The sequence below is a fragment of the Lepisosteus platostomus genome, chromosome 10 (genome assembly GCF_059453375.1).
Source record: "Lepisosteus platostomus isolate fLepPlt1 chromosome 10, fLepPlt1.hap1, whole genome shotgun sequence".
Taxonomy (NCBI): Eukaryota; Metazoa; Chordata; class Actinopteri; order Semionotiformes; family Lepisosteidae; genus Lepisosteus; species Lepisosteus platostomus.
In genome coordinates, this window is record NC_142620.1 from 2,983,114 (window position 1) to 3,005,905 (window position 22,792).

A 22,792-nucleotide genomic window follows, 5' to 3' on the forward strand; every position below is an offset into this window, starting at 1 on the left:
GTCGAACCTTTTTTAAAAAACATTGTAGTGTATAATACTGTATGTTGTATCTATGAGAAGTCACACTTTTTGCACAGTATAATGACTGTCCTGGCTGAAGAAGATCAGCCCAGGTTAGGGGGAGGTTTCCCCTACTGGGACGTCTGCAGAACCCGTTTGAGTATAAAGGGTGACCTGACGCCGAAGTGAAAGCTCCCGCTTGATGCCTGCAGACTTAATGACAGTCGTGGGCCGGGTCATTCATTCAGTGTTCTGTGTTTTAAGATGTGTATTTCCCGTCAGTACCTATATGTTATAAAAACATGTAAATGACTGACAGGTTGAATGGTCATTTCAAGACGGAAACAGCCTCATTTTACTCCTGGCCAGGGTTCAGAAGGTGTTTTTTTCCCCTGGCACCCGGTCTCCCTCGCCACAGCAAGGCCCGTTATCCCTGAAAGACCCTCTCCGGGAAGTTTCCTTCTGCAGCCCGACAGCTCCCGGTTCTCCGGTGTTTGGATCAGACGATCCAATGATGCTCCCAAGCAGAGCAGCCGATCTCGAAGTGCGCCGAAAAGTTTAAAAGTTTAAAACGTAACGCTTTTCAAAATGTCCCTGAGAAACTGTCCAGTTTCATTCTGAAAGGGCAGAAGCAAGTCCGACCCCACTCGGTCCTGAAGAGAAAAGATCGCTTCAACAGCGGAGGGGGGAGTTGGGCTTCTTAACTCAGCTGGTGCGCGGAGTTCAGATATGAAGGCGACCTCCCAGGTTGTTAACTCCTGGTTTAGTTTTACTTTTGCTTGGCCTTTCCTGGCCGCCTTTATTGATGATATGTGCGCGCACGAATGACTTTGGGGGTGGGGGGGGGACCCTAAACTTGGACCCCGCAAGCCCCCTCTCCCCTGACGAGCGCTGTGGGCTCGGAACACCGTGTGCGACGATACATAACCGGGCTTTTCCGCCTTTTTTTTTTTAGAAGGCACTTCATGATTTTTTTTATTCGCTTTTCAGAAAGGAACCCATCCTCGAGCTGAGCCACCGGCGGGCGGGCGCGCGCGGACCGGAGCGGCGGTGGAGCGAAGCCCCGCCCCCTCCGCAAAGGGCCGGCCGGGGGGCGGGGCCTCCGCCGGCTCCCGCAGTGAGGAAGCGGGCGAGCGGGGAGTGCGTGCGCGGCGGAGGAATACACGCGTATATAGACATTGGCAGGGAGACGCGCACCTCCAGCCCACAGTGAGAGAGAGAGCTCGTCGCTGGCTTGTCGTCCGCCCTGTTAGTCTAGTTTAGAGACCTCAACCCGCCGCCGCCGGACATGGTATGTATGGGCTGATGGCGTGTAACCGCCGTGGTCGACCAGGGGGGCTTGTTTTGAAGCGATCGGGCGGGAAGCGGGGACGAGCGGGGCGGCTCGCTGGTGGCGGGGTAGCGGGTGGTTCCGCGAAGCCCGAGCCGGGGCGCGATCGAGGGGCTTCGGGTTCGGTGTCCGCAGCCCCGCAGGTCTCCTCCGGCGGTCCTCGCCCTGCGCAGGGTTGTGGGTCGTCGTGTTTGTGCTGTAAGCAAACGCGTTTTTCCAGCAGAGGAGATCCCGGGCGGCTGGGTCTGGGTCTGGGCTGGGGCGGAGATGGGCTCTGGGAAGCCGGGGCGCCTCCGTCCCCACCGGGGGCTCTCTGCGCGCCGGGCAGGCGAGGGCTGGGACACCCGGCTCACTCACACCGTAGCCGGGGTGTAGCCCGCTCGCTTGCTCGCTTCCCGTGTGCGTGTCTCGTCGGTGGGGTGCGGAGCCGCGGCTCCCGTCGAGAGGCGAGAGGGGGAGCGGTTTGCGCGCCGGTGTGTGGCCGCTGGAGCCGAGGGAAACATAGTTACGGCTCTTAAAGACTAAAACGAAACCCCCGATCACCTCCCCTCCCCTCCCCTCCCCCTTTTGGATAAAACCGCGTTTTCCGGGGCCCCACGCGTTTAAAAATCTGACTCGTTTCAAATGCGGTGAAGCCTTTACCCGGGAGACCCGCCGCCTAGGAGCGGGGGTGAACCTTTCACACGCAGCCTGGCTGGGGGACAGCTAATCTTGTCGCGGGTGGGCTCTTGCGTGTTGTGGGGTCTGTGCATCCCGGTGCGGGACCCGGCTGACGAGACGGGTGGCCGGAGGCGCCTCTCCGGAGGGTGAGCTGCGCACACTGCGTCTGTAGCTCCACGGCGGCCGCTCGGTACCGGGGCGGCTGTGCGTTGCGTGAGCGTTGCCGGTCTGTGGCAGATCAAGCCAGGGGCTTTGGCTGTCTGATCCCTCTTTAATTGCTCCTGCGGTGGCGAGTTGACCGCCGCCGCCGCCGCTGCTGTTTCTATGTGTCGCCGCCCAGAACACCAGGTTGCTAGGGCAGGTTTATGACCACCTGGAGCAGGAAGGCATAGCCCGTTCAAAATCACTTTATAATGGAGACCCAGCCCTCAAGGCACACCTTAGTCATCACCCTAGCGTTACGAAAGTGGCCGCATTTCTAATCTATTTTTGTTCGCTGCTTGACATTACACGTTACCCACCTCTCTCTGCATACCTGATCTACTCTGACCTTTGAAATGGAGCTCGGGAGTGTTTTTGCTGGCTTCTTGCTGTACGGTAGACACCGTCTTACATAACCTCTTTGTCAGTAGCTGAAACTGTAGCATCTGCTCTTGATGCAGTGTGACCACAGCACACCAGGCTCTCTGAGCATGGCTTCTCGCTGTCGGGGGGTTTGTGGTTTCCAGCTGTGTGCTTTGGGGCGTGTCCTGTGTGTCTTTTGGGGACTTTTGCCATCTCCTTTCCATCTCGTGCTGCGTGGGGGCTGAGGAGGAGACTGCAGACGTGTCGGGACTGGCAGGGGCGCGCTGGGCTTGTCGGTGGTACTCCGCAAGACCGTGTCTTTGCCTGGGGATCTTCCTCGGATACGGAGGAGCCGAGCTCCTGCGGGGCTGCCTTGTCCCGACTGGAATGTGCCTGAAGGAGCCGGGCGCTGTGGGAGAGGCCTCTGTTTGGCAGTGCTGTTGTCAGGCGGGTCTGGTGTGACCCCCTCAGGAGCAGTATCCCGAAGTGGCACAGTGGCGCTGTGAACAGCCATGAGCAGGTTCCTGCCTGTGTCTGGTTCTGTGTGCTTGGGGCCCCTCGCTCGTGCGGGGCAGGGAGGCCCGAACCCCCCGATCCTGAGCTCTGCGTGTCTCTGTTGCGGCCGGAGGGAGCTGCTGGGACTCCGCACACCTGGAGCAGGGGGAACAGTGCTCCGCGTGCTGGACTGGGAGCAGGGCTGCAGGGAGCACCCTGTGGGCGCCTGCCCAAGGAAGGCTCTGGATCAGCGGAGCCTGCCCGTGCTTTTGGCACTGGGGCAGGTGACCCGCTGTCCGAATTCCTCCAGGGAGCCCGGCCTCCACCGTAATTGGCTCAGATCAGAGGAGCACATGGCAGGTTTTGCGCTTTCACACTCTCGAGGACGCAGGGTAGGAATTTGTGACCTGTCCGGCTGTCAGAGGAGGCTGTGGTGTCCAGGTATTACACCACTGCATCAGTGAGGTTGTAAACCTGTCGCACAGGTTTATGGTGTTAAAGGGTGAAGCGTTAGTGTTGTAGGAGATCCAGTTGTTACCTGGAGACATCATGCTAGTGCTCAGGTGTTTTACTGCCAGAGAACTCCTTGGTTTTGTTTTTAAGTCTTGCTACTGTTTCGGAGCAGAAGATGAGAATATTCTTAACACTTTAAGCACAGAGGAGCTATATCTGGCATGGGAGGCTGTGGGGAGACACTTGTCTGTTAAGAGTTGTTTACGATAGATGTGGCTGATAAGAGGGGAGTTCCTGTCCCAGCCTGAACGCCTGACTAGAGCTGCACTGTGTGGGTTTATTCTGTCACAGGCCTGTGCCATCGCATGTCTGCTGGGACTGGTCAGCTGATTGGAATGCTGAAAGCTGTTGTGTTAAAATTTAGATTCAAGTTTTTGTTTTCTTAGACTGTGTCTTCCATTACTATTTGAAGATGAGGAAGAACGGACATGCATGGTGTGCTGGCTGTATAGTCAAAAAAAGGCCTGTTTCTGGTTTCAGCCAGTAGTTTATCTGGCTTTTACTTGAATTGTGATGAGATGCCCACCGACTTCCGCCACACAGTTTGTTCTGTTTTTCTGTGCAAGCCAACAGCTGGCACAGGATGCTTCAGTCCTCCGGGATGGTACTGTTATTGTGAGCAAATTTGCATGGGCAGGCAAATTACAGTAAAGTAAATGCGTTCTGCTCTATCGGTGAAATTTACGAAAGATCCTGCAGCTTCTAATGCTGGGGAGAGGATCAGATTGCCAGTAACCTGAATCTTACCTCTCTCTGGGCTGGATATCCAGTGGAAAACACTTTCCCTTCAGAAAGAAACAGAAATGTTGCCTAAATGCTGGAGTGAAGTGGGAATCAATCCTTATTTCTAAAAATGTGGATGGAACCTTGGATCACGTTAAGACTCGTTTCAAGAGTCACTTGGTTTCAGTGTGAAAGTGGGTCACAAAAGTGTCTTGCTTCTGAAGCAGTCATCCCCTTGCGGGTTCGAGCCTGGGTCATGTGGGACAGTGGAGTGAGCCCTCCCAAGGGCAGGGCAGGGGTATTCACCCAGCAGCGCCCCCTCTTGGCCTTGGTGCTGAATGCCATAGTGGAGGCGGATCGGCGGCTCTGTGGCTGGGAGGTTGCCGGTTCAAATCCCGTGGCCAGCAGAGGAATCCTACTCCGCTGGGCCCCTGAGCAAGGCCCTTAACCCCAACTGCTCCAGGGGAGTTGTATAAATGACTGACCCTGCGCTCTGAGCCCAGGCTTCTCTCCCTGTCTGTGTGTCTCATGGAGAGCAAGCTAGGGTCTGCGAAAAGACAAATTCCTAATGCAAGAAACTGTATATGGCCAATAAAGTGATCTAACGCTGGAGGGACTCAGCTCTGCCCCCATGGCCCTCGAGTCCAGGGCTCTGCTGCGGGATGGGCGGGTCGGAGGAGTCCGCACACACTTCCTCCCTCTCCCCCGTGTGCGGTCACAGGCTTCACGGCTGTGGGCCCAGATGTCATAAAACAGCAGTTCCACAGATCATGTGGGCGTCGCCAAAACGAATTCTGTTGTCTTGAGTGCGTTTCCTGGTGCGTGAGAAACTGGAGAAAGGCACGCAAGCTAATTGCAGCGCTGGATTCACAGGAGATTAAATTTAGCTCGTAATAAGTGGTTTATTCCAGTACTGGGTATTCTATAGTCCATACGTTCACTGTGCTAAACAGCCCGTTAGTCTCGATTTTAGAAAGTCTTTATTGAAAAGGAATCAATTCCGAGTGCTTGTTTAAAGCACCTGCCATAACATGTTCTGGAACTGGTGACCAGTGTAACCCTCTAACATCCCCTCTTTCCCTCCCTCTCTCCTTAGGCTGACCAACTAACAGAGGAGCAGATTGCTGGTAAGCATGAATTTCTAACTCGCTTCAATAGTACTTGGGCACCATTACATATCTCCTTCTCTTTGCTGGGGTGAACCTCTTTTAATAAGAATGTGTGATTGCAGGATGTAGATGAGCTCCATAAGAGGTCAATTTTCCAAGCCCTTTTCCAGGATATTTAAGGGGAATGGAAAACGCAAGCTTCCATTGAAGTTTATCGATACAGGGGATCATGGGGAAAATGGGAGAATTGATTTTCAGTGGCTGGAGTCTCACTGTGTAGTTAGAAGTGCTGTACATGGGACCATGTGATGGACATCCCACAGTTTAGAAATGCCCAGCATGCCCCGGCCATAAATGAAATGACTTTGAGGAGGTAGGAGGTAGGGCTGGAGCAGTCTTTTCAGGAATGGTGCTTGCACAGTCTCTTGCTAATACTGAGTGGTTTACCCACCTGTGGGTTCGACGCCTCTGTTTAGCGTTCTAGAATACAGATGGGTGTACAGGTCACATAGCTTGTGCAGAAGTATGGATTGAGACGGATTGCCTGTAATCTCAAACTGCACCAAATCCATTCCACCCATAAGCACCAGACAGGTAGACAGGACCAAGTTTGAGGTCTATTAAAATGTTTTAATTTGCAACATCTTGATCGTTTAAAAACTGATCTTATTTATGATGTGCAGATAAGCATTTTAAGCAAGTGGAAAATTCAGCGTGTTTTTAAGACAGGCACTCTGCTGTCTGCTTAGGGCCTTAAAACTATATTTGTGTTAGTTTTTGTTACGGGTCACTATCTGGTTAATGCTTGTTGCAGTGTTGGGAACAGTAATGAAAAGCTGTGGGAGCAGCTCTGATCGATGTGGTTTCAGAAACAGACGTCCCCTTTGAAGGTGGAAAAAACTGAATGTCTGGCACTGGATGTTTTCCGTGTCATGGCCTTAGTTTCAAGAAGAGCATGTTTTCTTTCCAGTGCAGAAGTACTGGAATCTGAACCCAAATCTGGAAAAACAAGAATAGACCATTCTAGGCTGAGACCTGACACTGGGGCCTTTATGCAGATGATGCAACTGTGTGTTTATACTTTACAGAGAGGGGTGTGATTTGTAAGTACACATCAACCACACATCTGATAGTTTTAATACCAGTTAATATGTCCGTTAATAATGTTGAAAATCCAAAAATAAAATCCTAGATCAGTGGTCACTAGCCCAGTTCCTGGGAGTCCTAGTCCAGCAGGTTTTATAGATCACCCCAATTTCTTAAGACCAGGAACTATTTGACTGTGACCAGTTAAGCAGATGGTTCCTCAAATGTGCAATTTGCAGATCATATAGGACTGCAATGTTAAGTACCCTTCAGTGTTCATGGACCAGAGTTCTGTTAGTCAAATAGATCATGTGCTTAATTAGTCGATGTTAAAAAAAGTGACCTTCTTGTATTTATCTTCCAGAACTGGTTGGATATCTTATTTGTTGATGATCTGAATCAATATAGCAGGTTATCACTCACTACATGATCTATTTAAGTATTGTCACTTGACTATAAACTATATAATGGTGTCCTGCATTAACCTGTAAGACTAACCTCTGAGATGGTTAGTCTTGTATTATGCAAAAGTGTTCACTTATAATTAACATCTGCACTTAGGCCTGTTTAAATGTACAGTAATATTATCCTTGCATGTTTTCAGCATGTAATAAGCACACCTGGTGTTGGCTACCTTGTGTACATTTGAGCACTTTTAACTGGCACTGTGTAATTAGCATTCCTCACTGAGTAGCTCCTGTTGCACAGAGGCTAATCAGCAGTGTATCTACCCATGTAATTCATTTTCTTATCTCTGCTTTCAAGTAGTTGATGTGTGTTGGTACTCACAAGCTCGTCAGTCACAAGTCTGGCGACCTGCACAGATAACTGCAGTGCCAGAGCTGTAAGTCTCTGGAAGCTCAAGATCTGTTAAGCTGGTTTTAAAGTTTATGGTTGGTTTTTTCTGGGGGTGGTGGTTGAGTGCGGTATTTTATTTGTTCTGGGAGCTTAAGAAGTTTTTTAGCCAAATCTGTTGTGTGTGTCCCCACCCTCACACCTCATTTGCGTTGTTCACTCTGTCTGAATGAGGAGTCTTTGTCTTATTATTTATATGCCAGCCCTGTATATCCCAGTAGTTTTACAGTCTCACTCTGCTACCAGAACAATAACACTCGGCTCTGTTGAGAAAAGCCCCTGGCCTTCAGGCACTGGGTATATTGAAGGCTCAACGTTTAGCATTGCATTATAATTAGCGGATGATAAAGGGGAGTTTTCAAATATCAGTCAGCTAAAAATACAACCAGGATGTATTTTTAAATTTATTTTTATCATGGTACAGAAATAGCAGTCAGTTGCACATCTGTTTAGCTGAAAGCCTTACCAGGGCCTGTAATATAGTAACACAGGTCCTCAAATTCACCGGAGCTTTGTTGATCTGATTCACTAATCATTGACCTCTGCTTACTGACCAAACCTAGAGGTAAAAAACTGGAATAGTCGTTTCCTCGTTCCTCGGCATCGAGTCGAGCCCTTTCGGGTTCCAGCTCTGGACAGGAGAAGCGCGTGGTGTGAACAGAGACGGGGAGGCAGATAGAGACTATGTTTCACTCTACACATCTGAGGTACGGCAAAGGTGGACATTACAAAGATTTCAAATGTATTAAATATTGGCTTTTCCCATGCTTGTATGAACTGGTGTGAGCTCATTACCGGTGCGTAACTAGTTCACGCCCCGAGGATTCCACCTCTGCATATCAGGTCAGTGCTGCCCTCAGACAGACCCCAGCCACACCACAGCCAGTACGTGTCAGCGTTCGGCTTGTGGAGATAGTTCCTTATTTTAAATATCTGGGCACTTACCTTGATGATACTGGGAGTTGTCGGAAAGGTTGTTTGTTTTTGAAAAAGCCACGTGGAGATCGGGGAGCTTGAGTGTCGTCCTAGAGCTGGCCTGCGCAAGTCTGGCAGACAGACTCCTGCACCGTGTCCAGCTGGTGAGATGGGAACCTTTCTCTCGGGGGCACAGCTGAGCTCTCAAGGCTCATCAACACGGGCAGCAAAAATATTGGTCAGAAACGGGACCTGCTGAACCACATCTGCAGTGCACTGGCAGTGTTCATAGGAAAGCTGTTAATAGTAAACGATGCCTCACACCTACTCCACTCCCACTTTTTTGTAAAATGACCATCTGGTTGATGTTTTAGAGTAGCAAAGGTTTCAAAAAACCGTGTGAAGAAGTTGTTCAATCCGAGTGTCTTTATTCTTTCGCACTCTGATGGTTGGGTCCCTTTAGGGCACTATGTTGGCAGCATATGCAAGTGTCATGCTTGAGTCTTATGTTTTATGAACTGGATTATGTCTTCTTATTTATAGTGCACTAATTTGCACACCTTGTAAAATCCCCTGTTTTATGTACTCTGCAATGCACTGTTGTTATTGTCTCGGTGAAGCCATGGGAAAAGTTCCACCGTATGTGGGCAATAAAATAGATTGATTTCCCATCTTGCTGGTTTTGTGGAGCTTGAGCTGTAGAAAATCCTGTTGCAGAATTCCCAATTTCAGGCTTGCTGTGAGGTTTGTTGGTTTGGCGATGTGAAGACCATTTAACAGTCTGAAAACACTTAAATGGGCTGCTATATTTTGTTTTTCAGTAGTTGATGATCACTAACAGTTTAATGGCAATTTATGACCTCAAACAGCTAGACAGGATCGTGTTCAAACAGCAGCACCTAACGGGCACAAACAAATGCACTTAACTGTGCATGTTCACTCCAGTTAAGCTAAAAGAAGAGATTTTCTTATGATGATTCAGTCTAGTAGTCAGATGACTCTCTTCTCAAGATCAGTGGCTTAAGTTTTAATGAAGCTTGGATTAAAAATTGAGATAAAGGCATCTTGTAAACATCAATAAGTAATAATTCAGATTTTGCCTTGTTAGAAGAGGAACTCCAGGAGATTTTGCTCTGTCCTTAAGGAGGGTGTGTAATGGCGGGGCTGTTGAAATGCTTCTGTCCACAGGGTTGCAGTGTAAAATCTGGTAGTTTGACATTTAGCTGTTAATGGAAAAAAATGTGAATTTGGAAGATTAAAAAAAGAATTTTGGTTGAAAGCATTCTGACATAAGAGACATGTCTGCAAACTATGAGCCAGACGCACATTCCGAGCTGTTTTAATGACTTTCCAGAACACGAGGCTCCAAACGAGAGGAAGCTGTTGGTTCTGTCCAGCCGTTTGGAGAGTCCATACACGTAGATCTGGCCCTCAGTGCCGAATACTGTCCCCTCGCACCCTGAAGGCTTTAATCGGAGAAACCGAATTCTTCAGTTGCTGTTTCAGAGCATTAAAACATCTTGCTCTAGCTTAAGAGCAGCACAATGTGTGCCATGCCCGGAGCGCGATTCGGCGAGATGGGTTTACAGACACACTTGCAGGGTCGTTGTTTGCCGAGTCCGAGACCCTGATTTGAGGCCGTTTCTTTTTCTTTCCCCATTTCAGAGTTCAAGGAGGCCTTTTCCTTGTTCGACAAGGACGGCGATGGCACGATCACAACGAAAGAGCTGGGCACAGTAATGAGGTCACTGGGGCAGAACCCAACAGAGGCAGAACTGCAGGACATGATCAACGAAGTGGATGCAGATGGTAAGTGTGCCTCACTGAGGACAAGAGAGCGGCCCAGTGCTGGAGGAGCTGTACTGGGAGTCTCTTGGCACAAAACCTTGCTCCCCCCCTGGAATCTGGGATCAGAAGACAGGAGGCAGATAAGAGGAGGCTGTTTGACCTGTCTAGCCCATTAGGATTCTTTTAAGCTATAAAAGCATCAGCCAAATTAAAATTGTTTACGCTTGTACAGGTGGCTGTTTTACGGGCGCTCATGAGTGCAGTACCTTGCTATAGGGTACAGCAGCAACACATGACCATAGAATGAACCCACAGCCTTCAGGAACACGAGCCACACCCCTCATCACTGCTGCGACTGGGCCCAGGAAGATGTGTGCTTCGGCAGCATGGCTGGGCAGCTCGGTTAAAATGTGCCCCTTGTTCTCGGTTTCAAATGCTCTTCCCTGTAGTTTCCACTTCTGTCCTTTGTTTCGTATTTCATTGCTGCTTCTGAAAATGTCTGCTGGGCTTCGTCACTATTCTTGAGGAGTTTGAGTACTTGAATCAGGTTTGCCCATAGTCTTCACTGTTCAAGGCTAAAAAAACCTGTTGTTTTTCCTGTCAGAATAGGAGCACTTTCAGACCCAGCATTGTATATGGTTGCTTTTCTCTGGATTGACTCCAGAGTAACTATTTATTTGGTAATGGGGTAAACAAAAGCTTTACTTGTTTTTCTAAATGAGATCCTGCTGGTGCATTGTACAAGTTCAACGTAATATTCCTTGATTTAAACTCTGCACTTTTAAGTGTTACACTCTGCTTGCCTTTTCTGGGCTTCAACGCATTATCTAGATTCAAAGATAAAAAAATGTTGGCATAGCTCCTTGATTCTCGTTTCCCATCTGATGTAATTGTTTCCTACTTGCATGCAGTTACAGGCGTTTTCTAACTGTCGTTTTGTACAAATACATGCTTTGTACACAATTACATAGACATGGATTATGTACATTAAATTTCTGCCAAGTATTGCCAGCAGCTTTATAGTTTAAAGCAGAATCTAAACGATTAATGTAAATTAGAGCAGTGTTCCTAATATAGACTCTTGCGGTTCTTCACTAATGACATCGCCCAATTTGAATATTCACCTCTAACATGTACTATGCCCTATCCATTAGCTCGATCTTAATTCAAAGACTAGGTTTTGAGATCCTGTCAATTTTAAAATTAATCTTTTATGAGCAACATCATTAAAGCCTTTCTGAAAATCAAATGCAAACATTTCATGTGCTGTGTGTGCCCATGATTGAGGTTTCTTGTTGAAAAATACTAACAAGTTAAACTGCACCCAGGGAGCTAGTTCTAATTCTTGTCTTTGAGCCTTTTATAGTAAAAGGTTTCAGAGTAGTAGTGAAAGACACCTTGAGAGTTTAAAAATAAACTTACACTTCCTGGTTATCAATGTGTGTATTTCATTGAAGGGAATAGAAAACCAGTTTTCCTGGTTCTCATGCCACCCTGGCAACCAGTACGTGTTTGTTGCCCTTTCTGTGACATTGCTCACGTTTTTCAGCCATTTTAAGGATTTGCTTCCTTAACGAGGCCTTTCTGCCGAGCCGTAGGGCGACAGCGGGGTCAAACCTCGTTCAGTTTGTGGCACTTGGCGGTTGAGGTGGCCAACAGCACATATAACGCCGATGGCCCCCTGGTTTTGTAGTCGTTAAATTGTCATGAGTTTGCACAGGGGCCGTTCAGCTGCCAGTAACCGTGGGAAGGCCAGCCCGTGGGCTGCACCGCTAGCCCCCGGCTTCAGAAGATAACTCGCGCTGTCCTGAGCGTGGCGGCTGCTGTCCGGGGAGTGAGGGCGCGTTCCCACGCCTTGGCCCTCAGAGTCGTGCGGCTCGTGCCGGTCGCAGCCGCGCCTATCGCCGTGTCCTAGTTCCGCGGGGCCAGGCTTCGCTTTAATCAGGCCTGCAGGAGCCTAATGAGCAGCCCAGTGAAGGAGGACACTGGTGACCGGTGTACCTGCACTCTTGCCATTCCGAAGGCGTCTTGACTGCAGCTCTCGGAGCGTGGGTGCCCGAGGAACCACGCTCCCAGCATGCCTGCGCCCAGTGGCTGTCGGGCGACGCTGCCCAGGCTGTGCGCGCGTCCCCAGAGTGACGCGTGGCGCCGCCAGCAGCACCCTGCCCGCACGGCCCTCCCTGAAGTCAAGAAGACCGTTGTAGATGTCCAACCCCGTGTGTTAGGGCCCATTGTGAAGACGCGCGTCTTAAGAAACCGCTTTCTTTAAAACGGGAGAAGCCCGTGCCGAGAGCTCTGCGTCTCCTTCTGCCGATCCATATTTGTGACTAAACCAGTTGGGTCTGTGGTGGCAAACGCACGCAGCCGAGGGCTGAGCTGGTTTGCAGTGTTCACCACAGTGCTTCAGACTGCTGTGGGTGACGGCAGATGCAGAGTGTGAAGGCTTTAGGCGGTGGATTATATAATCCACTTTGCAAGGCCCAAATTAAGTGCCTAGACAAAAGCTATCGCTTTCTAAGCTCCTGAAATGTTTATTCAGTAGGACGTGGACTGGAGCAGCAGAGATTGCACGCGGTGCGCAGACTGGATCGATCTGTTGGCCTATTCGATTATTTGGTGCTGTGTGTAGCCCTGACCTGGGACGTCAGTGTCGGATTTACATCCCTTTCCTGTTGTGTGTGCTGGCCGCCCAGTGCTGGGAACACTACAGACTGCAATATTTAAAAGTGGCCGTGAAGATTTCCTCAGTGGGGATGTCTGTTGCTCAGTGCAAGCTGGGATTGACCTTGTGTAATTTTGAAGGTTGAGTGTTAGTTGGTGATTAAATGCCATGAGCTTCAAGCTCTGCACTTTCTAACCTGCTTTCTGTCTGTTCTGGGTCTTCACTTTTGTGATTTGTAATTGCGCGCTTACTGGGAGCTGGGACATGCTGATAAGAAACTTGGCTTGTGGAAGGGTCATTGTCACTCTGGAGATAGAACTGTTCCACAATTCCCAAGAAACATTTATTCAAATATTTAGCAGTTCAGAGGTGCATGTAATCTCCTACATGATACCACCTGGAAAGCATCGGGATACTGATAGAATGTATTAGGGGGGGAATTACAAAAAAAGATGTGTAGTCTTGTTTTTGCACAATCCTGCCAGAATTACTTGTACATCATCAGCATGATGTAAAATGAGTAGATTGTTCAAGGTGTTAAAAAATTGGTGTCTCTTTTTTTTCCAGGAAATGGAACCATCGACTTCCCAGAATTTTTAACCATGATGGCCAGAAAAATGAAAGACACTGACAGTGAGGAGGAGATTCGCGAGGCTTTCCGGGTATTCGATAAGGTGTGTTTGAAGCAAAACGCTTTGCATTCCTAAACTCCCACATCTTTAATACATTTTGCATGCCTTTCTGTGTGCAGCGCGTTCTTGAAAAGCTGAGGAACAAAGCTGTGTTTGAGGCCTGCTTTCTTTTTCTCTTCTGTTTTTTGTGGGGGGAGGGGTGAATTTTGTTGACGTTTTAGTTTCTGCTTAAATAGTTTATTATGCGGAGAGCACACGTTAGATTGAAGGGATTGAATGATGAACAAAGTATTGATTGATTTAATGTATCACTGCTTATGCCTGTTGCCTTTTCCTCTCTGTACAGTGTAGCCAGTTACTTCTGCAGCTTGTAGTCTCATGCATTCCTTAGACATTGTTTAAGAGACAGCCATCCTTAAAGGACTGGAATGTGGTGGACAGCTCTGCCAGGCCTTAGTGATAAGGTTTTAAACGAGCATACAGGGCACACTGCCCCTAACCAGGTTGCTGTGGAAGCAGAGGAGGTTGATAAAGAGGACACAGGACCATCACTCATGGAGTCCCAGGGTTGCCATGGGGACCTCTGTATTTCGCAGGAGGTTCCTGTGATGAAGATGAGGGGGACAAGGAAAGAATTATGAGATGAAAACTAGGTGGGAAGGTGAGATGGAACGCAGGTAATTGTAGTATTGCGCATTGTTAACCAGTTTAGTCTAGGCAAGCTGCACTCTAGGTGGGGGAATATCTAATTAGCCACCCCCCGTTAGAAACGTTATTTCTATAGAAAAGCTTGCTGTGTGTCTTCTTGTGGTAACTCCCCTTGGGCATCTCGAGAACTTAAAGAAACGGTCTCTGAGTAATCTATTCCTGACTGCCTCGGCCTGATCTTCACCCAGGTGTTCCTGCTGTTGAATTTTGGATGCATTGTTTCAGATCACCCCAGTAATACAAAATATAACCGATCTGAAGAGACATCTGGTTTGTGCACAGAAAAGTCGATGGTCTTAAATCCCTCTTTGTCTAGGTGAGATGCATTTTTAAGGTCCACTCCAGTGATTAACAGGCAGGATCTTGTTTTCTCTGTGCAGGATGGGAATGGTTACATCAGCGCGGCTGAGCTGCGTCACGTCATGACAAACCTAGGGGAGAAATTAACAGATGAAGAAGTAGATGAAATGATCAGAGAAGCAGATATCGATGGAGACGGGCAGGTTAATTACGAAGGTAAGGTGAAAGCCCCGCTGCTGAGAAGGGATGAGTTTATATTGTGGATCTGTGCAGGATGCAGGTAACGGCTGCCTCCCGCGTAGTGTTAGCAACAATGTGTAATAACTGCCTTCATTGTAAATGGTTTGCTTAAAATGTTCTCAGTCTTATGTCATTAACTTCATTTCTGCAGAATCCTCCCCAACACATTTCAATGCTGTTCTTTCTTTTTGCAGAATTTGTACAAATGATGACTGCGAAGTGAAGCTCTCCTGGCCTTTCCTTTTCCCTCTTAGAAGAAAAAAAAATCAGTCAAATGTTTTACTTACCTCTTGCAAAAATGTTCATTTATTCATACTTTCTGTATAGAAAACATAATTGAATGTTAAAAATATCCTTCTGTCCACTTAAAAAGCTAATAAAAATATCTGCATGTAATGGTCGGTGGTCCTGTCCCCAAAGATCAAGTACCAATTTAAAAAATACCTATGCTACCTTAAAACAAAAATAAGCACTTGGTGAACTCCTTAAAAGTTCCAGTTGCTAGTAATACTGTTTGGGCTGGCCATTTTCTTTAATTCTTTTCATGCATGCAGCTTGAGAGTTGAGCACAGTCTGGTGTATCAAAACGTGCTAATTCCACAAAAAATGTTGTATTGTTGGTATAGTACAGTTTGTAAACGGAAGAAAGTGCAGAGAAAATGAGGCTGTAATTTTAACTTCAGATGCTGGAATGGGAATTTGCATTGTGCTCAGAAAAAAACATTAAAATGATCTTAAATAAAACATGGCTGGCATGTTGGTATTTTGGAAAATTGTTACCTTGTTGTGCATCGCACTACAGTGAGAGAGCTGACCAGCTGTGACTTTCACTAAAGTCATTCTTAGCAAGGGAACATTGTCGAACACATTTATATCTTACGTTTTCAAGTATGACATGGACGTGTCAGGTGATCTTGTATATCTGCAGTACATAGGATTTCAGCACAAGGTGTTCTAGGCTGTTCATCTGATTTACAGTTTACATTCATTCCAAGTTGTACATGCTAGTCTTTTTTTTCCAATAAAAGACCATGAACTTTAAGTGTTTCATGTGTGTGTTTTTTTTAAGAGGCGAGTCCTGATGTTTGTCTAATCTTGGGAATTGTACTGCTTTGTTGTAAAGAGAGGGTTGAGTCATTTTCAGCTCCCCTCGGGGAAACAAGCCAGGTCTTTGAGCTGTAGCCGATGTGCCCCTACTTGGAGTTTTTGAGTTACCAAAGTGAACGGCCACTAAAAGTAGGTTTTGTTTCCCAGCTTGTGGAATTATGGGTTTTTTAAAGATTTTACAATTGGGCTGAAAAGGGTTTGAGGAGTGTGAATACTTTGGGTGTAATGGGTTTTAGTGATGTGACTACGAAGTGTGAGTAGCTCACAGTGGCCCAGCCGCTGCCGTGTGGCTCTTGACCTGCGGGTGTTGATGCTTCAGAAGAATTTGAATGGATTCTTCACTGCTTTTGAGAAGCACCTCTTGCTGCCAAGTGGAGTACACTAAGACCCCCCTCTTAACGCCAGTGTGGGATCTGACTGCATTTTGACACGCGACAGTTCGTGGCTGTCCTGCAGTGGACAGACTGGAGCCCATAGCAGCACGATTGAGACCTGTCCCCAGGAGCAGACCACTCTCGGAGCCTGCTTTGTGTTTCCTTTGAAACCAGGAAGAATTTTTTTTGTGCTCTGTTGTTTCTCCCTTGGGTTTGCACACTCTGAACAATGCCAGATTGCTATGGCAACATCCTGGGCCACGTTGTTCAGCATGTAGAAGTTTCTGAAGGACTTCTCTGAGTGGCTGTTGAGAACGTCCATCTTCGGCGATTCAGCGGGTTGCCAGGCAACAGGAACATGTAGGAACTGGGCTGACGGGGGATCTGAAAAGGCACGTGGGAGTTTTTTGAAAAAAGAGTTCTGTATGTGGGCCTTCAGCTAGAACCTCACTATTGATTTCATCTCCCTGTGCTGCAGCCCTATTTAACATTTTTTTCCAGTACCTTATGTAACAGGATTCAATAATAAAGATCTGTCTAGCATGGTTGGTATTTCTATAAAAGTGTACTCCCCCTTTCGAATGTAGGTGTTGGCTCTTGGTCTTTAATTGACAAAGCGGTCAGACCTGCAGCTTTCTGATGAACTAATCAGGTGGCTATTTCAGTGTCCAGTGAGGGAGACTGAGGCCTCCAGCAACAGAGGGGCGTGTACAAGATCACACCGAGCTGGGGTTGGTTGTGTGTAATGTTTCTGCTTGTTCATACTGGATTGCATCAGTCCTTGGTTGTAAAGGCAGGAGCCAGCAAGTGAAGTTTCCAAGATAAAAATGCAATAAAATTCAGTCCTGGAATTCATGGTCAGCTGAGAGTCTGGAATGTCTGGTTCTCAACCTTTGAAACTCAACGCTCTCCTTTCAGTTGGCACAAAACCACAGGCCCCCACCTTGGTGGTTTTAAATCAAGTTCAATTTCTATTTATGTACTTCACCTTGCATTCATGAAAAATGTTTTTTGCTTCAAAAAAGTGAAACGGAGAAAAGGGATTTGATCTAAATTCACATCGAGCTTATTTAAGAGCTTGCCTCGAATGTTATCGGGGTGAGATCTGATGCTGATTGCCAGAGTTTTGAAATTTGCAGCTCTGGGAGAAAGAGTATAACTCAAGTCACATTCAACAACAGGCTTGTTGCTCTTGGCCATTGAAAGAACAGAAAATCCAGCCTACGTGTTTTGAATTGGCAGCATGTTAAAAATGGTCTTGTGACCCTCTTTGAATCTGTACAGGGCTGCATCCTGGTCTAGAAATGCTTCTGATGGGCGTCACTGCACCTCTGAGCTGTGTGCTTCTGATGGGCGTCACTGCAGCTCTGAGCTGTGTGCTTCTGATGGGCATCACTGGACCTCTGAGCTGTGTGCTTCTGATGGGCGTCACTGCACCTCTGAGCTGTGTGCTTCTGATGGGCGTCACTGCACCCCTGAGCTGTGTGCTTCTGATGGGCGTCACTGCAGCTCTGAGCTGTGTGCTTCTGATGGGCGTCACTGCAGCACTGAGCTGTGTGCGTCTGATGGGCATCACTGCAGCTCTGAACCAGCTGTGTGCTTCTGATGGGCGTCACTGCACCCCTGAGCTGTGTGCTTCTGATGGGCGTCACTGCAGCTCTGAGCTGTGTGCTTCTGATGGGCGTCACTGCAGCTCTGAGCTGTGTGCTTCTGATGGGCGTCACTGCAGCTCTGAGCTGTGTGCTTCTGATGGGCGTCACTGCAGCACTGAGCTGTGTGCGTCTGATGGGCATCACTGCAGCTCTGAACCAGCTGTGTGCTTCTGATGGGCGTCACTGCACCCCTGAGCTGTGTGCTTCTGATGGGCGTCACTGCAGCTCTGAGCTGTGTGCTTCTGATGGGCGTCACTGCAGCTCTGAGCTGTGTGCTTCTGATGGGCGTCACTGCAGCACTGAGCTGTGTGCGTCTGATGGGCATCACTGCAGCTCTGAACCAGCTGTGTGCTTCTGATGGGCATCACTGCACCTCTGAGCTGTGTGCTTCTGATGGGCGTCACTGCACCTCTGAGCTGTGTGCTTCTGATGGGCGTCACTGCAGCTCTGAGCTGTGTGCTTCTGATGGGCGTCACTGCACCCCTGAGCTGTGTGCTTCTGATGGGCATCACTGCACCTCTGAGCTGTGTGCTTCTGATGGGCGTCACTGCAGCTCTGAGCTGTGTGCTTCTGATGGGCGTCACTGCAGCTCTGAGCTGTGTGCTTCTGATGGGCGTCACTGCACCCCTGAGCTGTGTGCTTCTGATGGGCGTCACTGCAGCACTGAGCTGTGTGCGTCTGATGGGCATCACTGCAGCTCTGAACCAGCTGTGTGCTTCTGATGGGCATCACTGCACCTCTGAGCTGTGTGCTTCTGATGGGCGTCACTGCAGCTCTGAGCTGTGTGCTTCTGTTGGGCGTCACTGCAGCTCTGAGCCAGCTGTGTGCGTCTGATGGGCGTCACTGCACCTCTGAGCTGTGAGCTTCTGATGGGCATCACTGCAGCTCTGAGCCAGCTGTGTGCTTCTGATGGGCATCACTGCAGCACTGAGCTGGTGCTTCTCCTTGGCTTGTGGAGCTTAAATAAAATAAGAAAGTGAATGGAGGTGGACTTCACAATTTTTGAAGGAGACGTGAGCGTGGGGTGGATGATACAGTTTTACCCACTGAAGGCCAAACCCTTTATTTCTCCTCTGAAATATTACACAGATTCAGTTCAATAATCAATGTGAAAAATTAAACTCAATAGTTTAATAGCAGCAATTTAATGTCCTCACTAAGAGCAGTTTACTCTTCACTAGAGATTTTATCATACACAGACAATATATACTTGTAAACGTTAGTTTGTGACTAAAAGCATTGCATTTTCCACACAACCAGGGAATACCACTGCACTATGAAAAATAAGTTATGGGAATCGCCAAATATTTTATAATGTTACCCAGCAAGACAGACTGAAAACTGCCCAGGATATTACAACCCATGATGCCTCATTTTCACCAGCTTTGCTGGGAGTTAAGGCCTTCAAGTGCTCTTGTGAAGGCCCCAGCATGCTTGTTATTAGATGTTTTGTAGGGGCTTCAATATTTCTGCAAATCGTGGAACAGAATCTCCCTCTCTAGGCTGCTAGTGGTGCTGACAGTTCCGTGATTCAAACTAATGTTGTCCGAAGAAGTGTGCGGTTTGTTCCTGTCCTCGTTTGTCTGAGTCCTCATTCAGACATTCAGACAAAAAGATATTTCAACATCTTGGTGCCTTGGATTGCTGAATGTGACAGGATTCTAAAATCACAACATCACAGTGTGCTGCCAGCAGAACGATTGCGGCTGTCAGCGCAGTTTCAGCCCCAGGCTGGAAGGGAAGCTGCAGACACGCCCAGGGGTCCGAGCCCCACAGCCAGGGCAACAGAGTCTCCCTGTCCAGGACGTGGAACTGACGGAGCTGAAAGTGCGTGCTTGTGAACTGCCTTGCTTCCCCGTCGCCCGCATAAGTCAGTTTTATCTGTATCCACTTATCCAAAGCAGTTTGAGACGATACCAGCATTTATTTGGTTTTCGTCTCCAATTGAGTGTTTTGTTTAAATGCACTTTCCCTAAAATGGAAGCACAGGGTAAAATTATCCAAATGCTCGGCCATTGAAACTGCTGTAATTGTGGAAGCCAGCTTTGCCTAAGTTTGCATCTATCGGTGGGAATTTATTACATACTGTTGCATATTAATGTGCCCTACATTTGACTGTAAAAAAGATTAATCTCTAGTGACAGAGGCGCTTTGTACATGCAGTTATTGAGAAAAGGTTAGGGCACACACTGCCATCACTGGCTGGCCACTGCCTGCTCCCGTCTCGGCGCTTTTCCCTTCTACCACCTGCTTCTTCAGGTCAGACAGTGAATTATTAAAGATGTCTCTCCTAATGTCTTGTCACTTTGGTCAAAATATGTCATCTGATCTTAGTGAAATTTGAATCCGAAATAAACAACTCTTGAAAAAGTGATGAGCAATGGCAATAGAGAAGACAGGGCAGTACATATCCATTTTGCTTGATACATGAACTACAATTCACCTCAACTCCTTATAGGATAGCATCACTGGCTAATATTAACCATTAAGTCTTCAGCATCTTAGCAGTTCTTGCTAGTCATTTTCTGGGAGACCCAGAATAACAAATTCTTTTAATTCCGCTGTGCAAGTCACACACGAATAAGACACTGTACTGTTGTTTCTGACTAATCCTATGTTGCCTTTCATCCTTGTTAAAACAATTTAGAACACAGAGTCCATTTTTCTATTGGGTAAATGTGTGTATCATATGGAACTTTAACAGCTAATCCATAATCCATTCAAAGAATAAAGCACCAATGTCTTCTTTTTCAGTAACCAGATCAATGTGAATCTGCATCATTACGAATCACGACATATTGCTCAGTTTAAAGTTTTTGGCCTAAGTGCTGTATAGGTCATTTATGTCCTGTCTGCAAGGACTTAGTTGTGCATTTTCCACATGCATAATCATTATTTCAAAAGAAAATACTTTCATGCTGTTATTCAGAGGGCAGGTCAGTCAGAAAATGAGATTTTCCTACCTCGAATGAAATCCTCACGTTGTTCTCTCATTTTGAAACCAAGCATACGTTTGCTTCTGAGCCAAGTTCTGCTAAAACCCCTGCTAGCCCTCATACAGATGAAGTGTCCAAATTACAACACTTCTAAGCTCTATTATGCTGAAATATGACATTTTCATAATCCTTAAATTTGCTTACAGCTTTCTAGTGCAGAGGTTTTCAAAGTCTACAGAGCTTAGCACAGATGCTCAAGAAAATAGTGAGATTGGGAATCACTCTCATTAAAGCTACACCTCTCAAAAAGCAAAGGAGAAGGTGCAGTTCTACTGGAAGAATTCTGACACCAAGACATGGATTGTAGCCTTAAATCTGCAGAGTTGAATATTAACATGGACCATATCTAGGAACGTTTTCCTCAACTGTGGATAAACAATTATGCCCAAGTGTTCATAGACAGTTTAAGAACTGTAAGAACAGTTTGTAGAAAACATGTTCATGGTGATGTAGACTTTCCCCTCCAGCAGGTCTCTCAAACTGTGCCAAAGACTGTAGTCATCAAATGAACTCCTGCCAGATTAGCTGAGAACTGGAACACAATGATATTCAAAACACAGGCCAGCAGTGAGCTGGGAGCCCCATGAACACAACAGGACTGCTGAAAAACACATTGTGATTGTGATATTACACAATGTTTTGTAGCATTGTCCAAATGTGTAGTATAGTCTAACCAGGTCAGTCTTACATTACAAGCACCAAAACACAAGTTTGACTATCCCTGCTTTAACTATTATCTTGCAGATTTCAATATCTTTGTCAACCACTTTAGCTATGCTTCTTTAATTTAGGGCTGATTTTGCTCCCTGTCTCCTACCTGTGAATTGTATATAAATAGTTTAATCAAAGCTGCCTATTGTGTTGGTGATTCACTAATGAAATGTCCAAATTTGATGAGAGCTTTTCTACCTCATGTCTTTGACAATGGTTAGCCTTTCTAATGAGACATGACACAGAATGGAAGTATGGTCTGCCATCTGTTCTGTATTTAAACCCTAGGGCTTCCAGTCAGCCTGTGAATCTGCCTTTGATGTCCTGGGGGCAGATACTTGTCTCGGTGCCAGAGGACGTCATGTGGAGGTGAGGCGGACGGGAGCTCGTCCACACGGGTCGGTCTGTCCTTGGAGCCAGCTCAGCGGGAGTCCCGGGCCGGAGAGACTGCGGCCCACCCGTCTCAGCCCCGAAGGCCTACTGCACATGAGCTCCAGGGCAGGGCCAACACGGCCAGTGTTCAAGCCTCGGAACGAAACTCGGCTCCTGTGTGAATCTCCTGCCCACCGACAAGCTCAGGGATAAATTAACCTGACCAGGACTTTGGGCAGGGACGTGGACAACAAAGCCAATTCCATAACTGTTCCCAGTGTCATTGCTCATGAGCTCTATATATATATATCATACACAAGCCCCTGTGCTTCCTCCTCCACCCTGCTTCACCTGTGATGCTGCCCCTGCGGGGCGTCCAGCCTCCCTCCGCCAAGCGGCTTAGGCCAGATCTCACTCCACCTGAACTCCCAGTCGACACCCCCACACGCACCTGGCTGCCGCTCCTGAATGCCGGTTGGCAGACAAGGAGCCGGGCGAGGTCCTCCCGCTGGCGGGTGCAGGGCTGGGTGTGCGCGACCTACAAGCGGAGAAGGCCCCGCAGGACCGCGGCTCTCCAAGCGAACAGCAAGAGGCTGCAATCCTACATAAATCAGTTCCTCTTCCCCCCGCAAGTTAAGAACATGAAGCGGCACCGTGAGCGACAGTGAACAGCCCCAGAGGGTTAAATTAAGTGCTGCTGCATCAATATTTCAAATGTAAATGAAGCATTGCTTGCCAGCCGCAGGAAGGCAATAGGAGTTCATTAAGACCCCTGAGCCAGGCAGAGCTCTCTGCTTGGCTGTGCTGGTTTGCTGCAAGTCGAGGGGGTGTTTTCTCTTATGAAAAGTCTCAAAGCTGTTCTCATCATGCCCAGACGCTGTATCTACACAGTGAGCCATGAGATACCGGTTCCCTGCAGCTGGACCCCCCAGGTAACCCCAGGTTGAGATAACTGTCTCACATGCTGGTCTGGTCTGTGTGGATGTTTGCGTTTCTACTC

At 47.7% G+C, this 22,792-nt stretch overlaps 1 protein-coding gene across 1 annotated transcript; it reads left to right on the forward strand.

Annotated features, from left to right (window-relative positions):
* Positions 1-1,134: 1,134 nt before the first annotated feature.
* calm1b (calmodulin 1b) lies at positions 1,135-15,622 on the forward strand. Its single transcript, XM_088647521.1, has 6 exons — positions 1,135-1,291; positions 5,382-5,412; positions 9,916-10,059; positions 13,268-13,374; positions 14,421-14,556; positions 14,775-15,622. The coding sequence occupies exons 1-6, from the start codon at positions 1,289-1,291 to the stop codon at positions 14,801-14,803; spliced, it is 450 nt and encodes a 149-aa protein (XP_088503647.1). The 5' UTR covers positions 1,135-1,288; the 3' UTR covers positions 14,804-15,622.
* Positions 15,623-22,792: the final 7,170 nt, after the last annotated feature.

Coding starts and splice junctions, on each gene's coding strand:
- calm1b (XM_088647521.1), top strand. Junction 13,375..14,420: donor CTTTCCGGGTATTCGATAAG/GTGTGTTTGAAG, acceptor TTCTCTGTGCAG/GATGGGAATGGTTACATCAG. Junction 14,557..14,774: donor CGGGCAGGTTAATTACGAAG/GTAAGGTGAAAG, acceptor TTCTTTTTGCAG/AATTTGTACAAATGATGACT.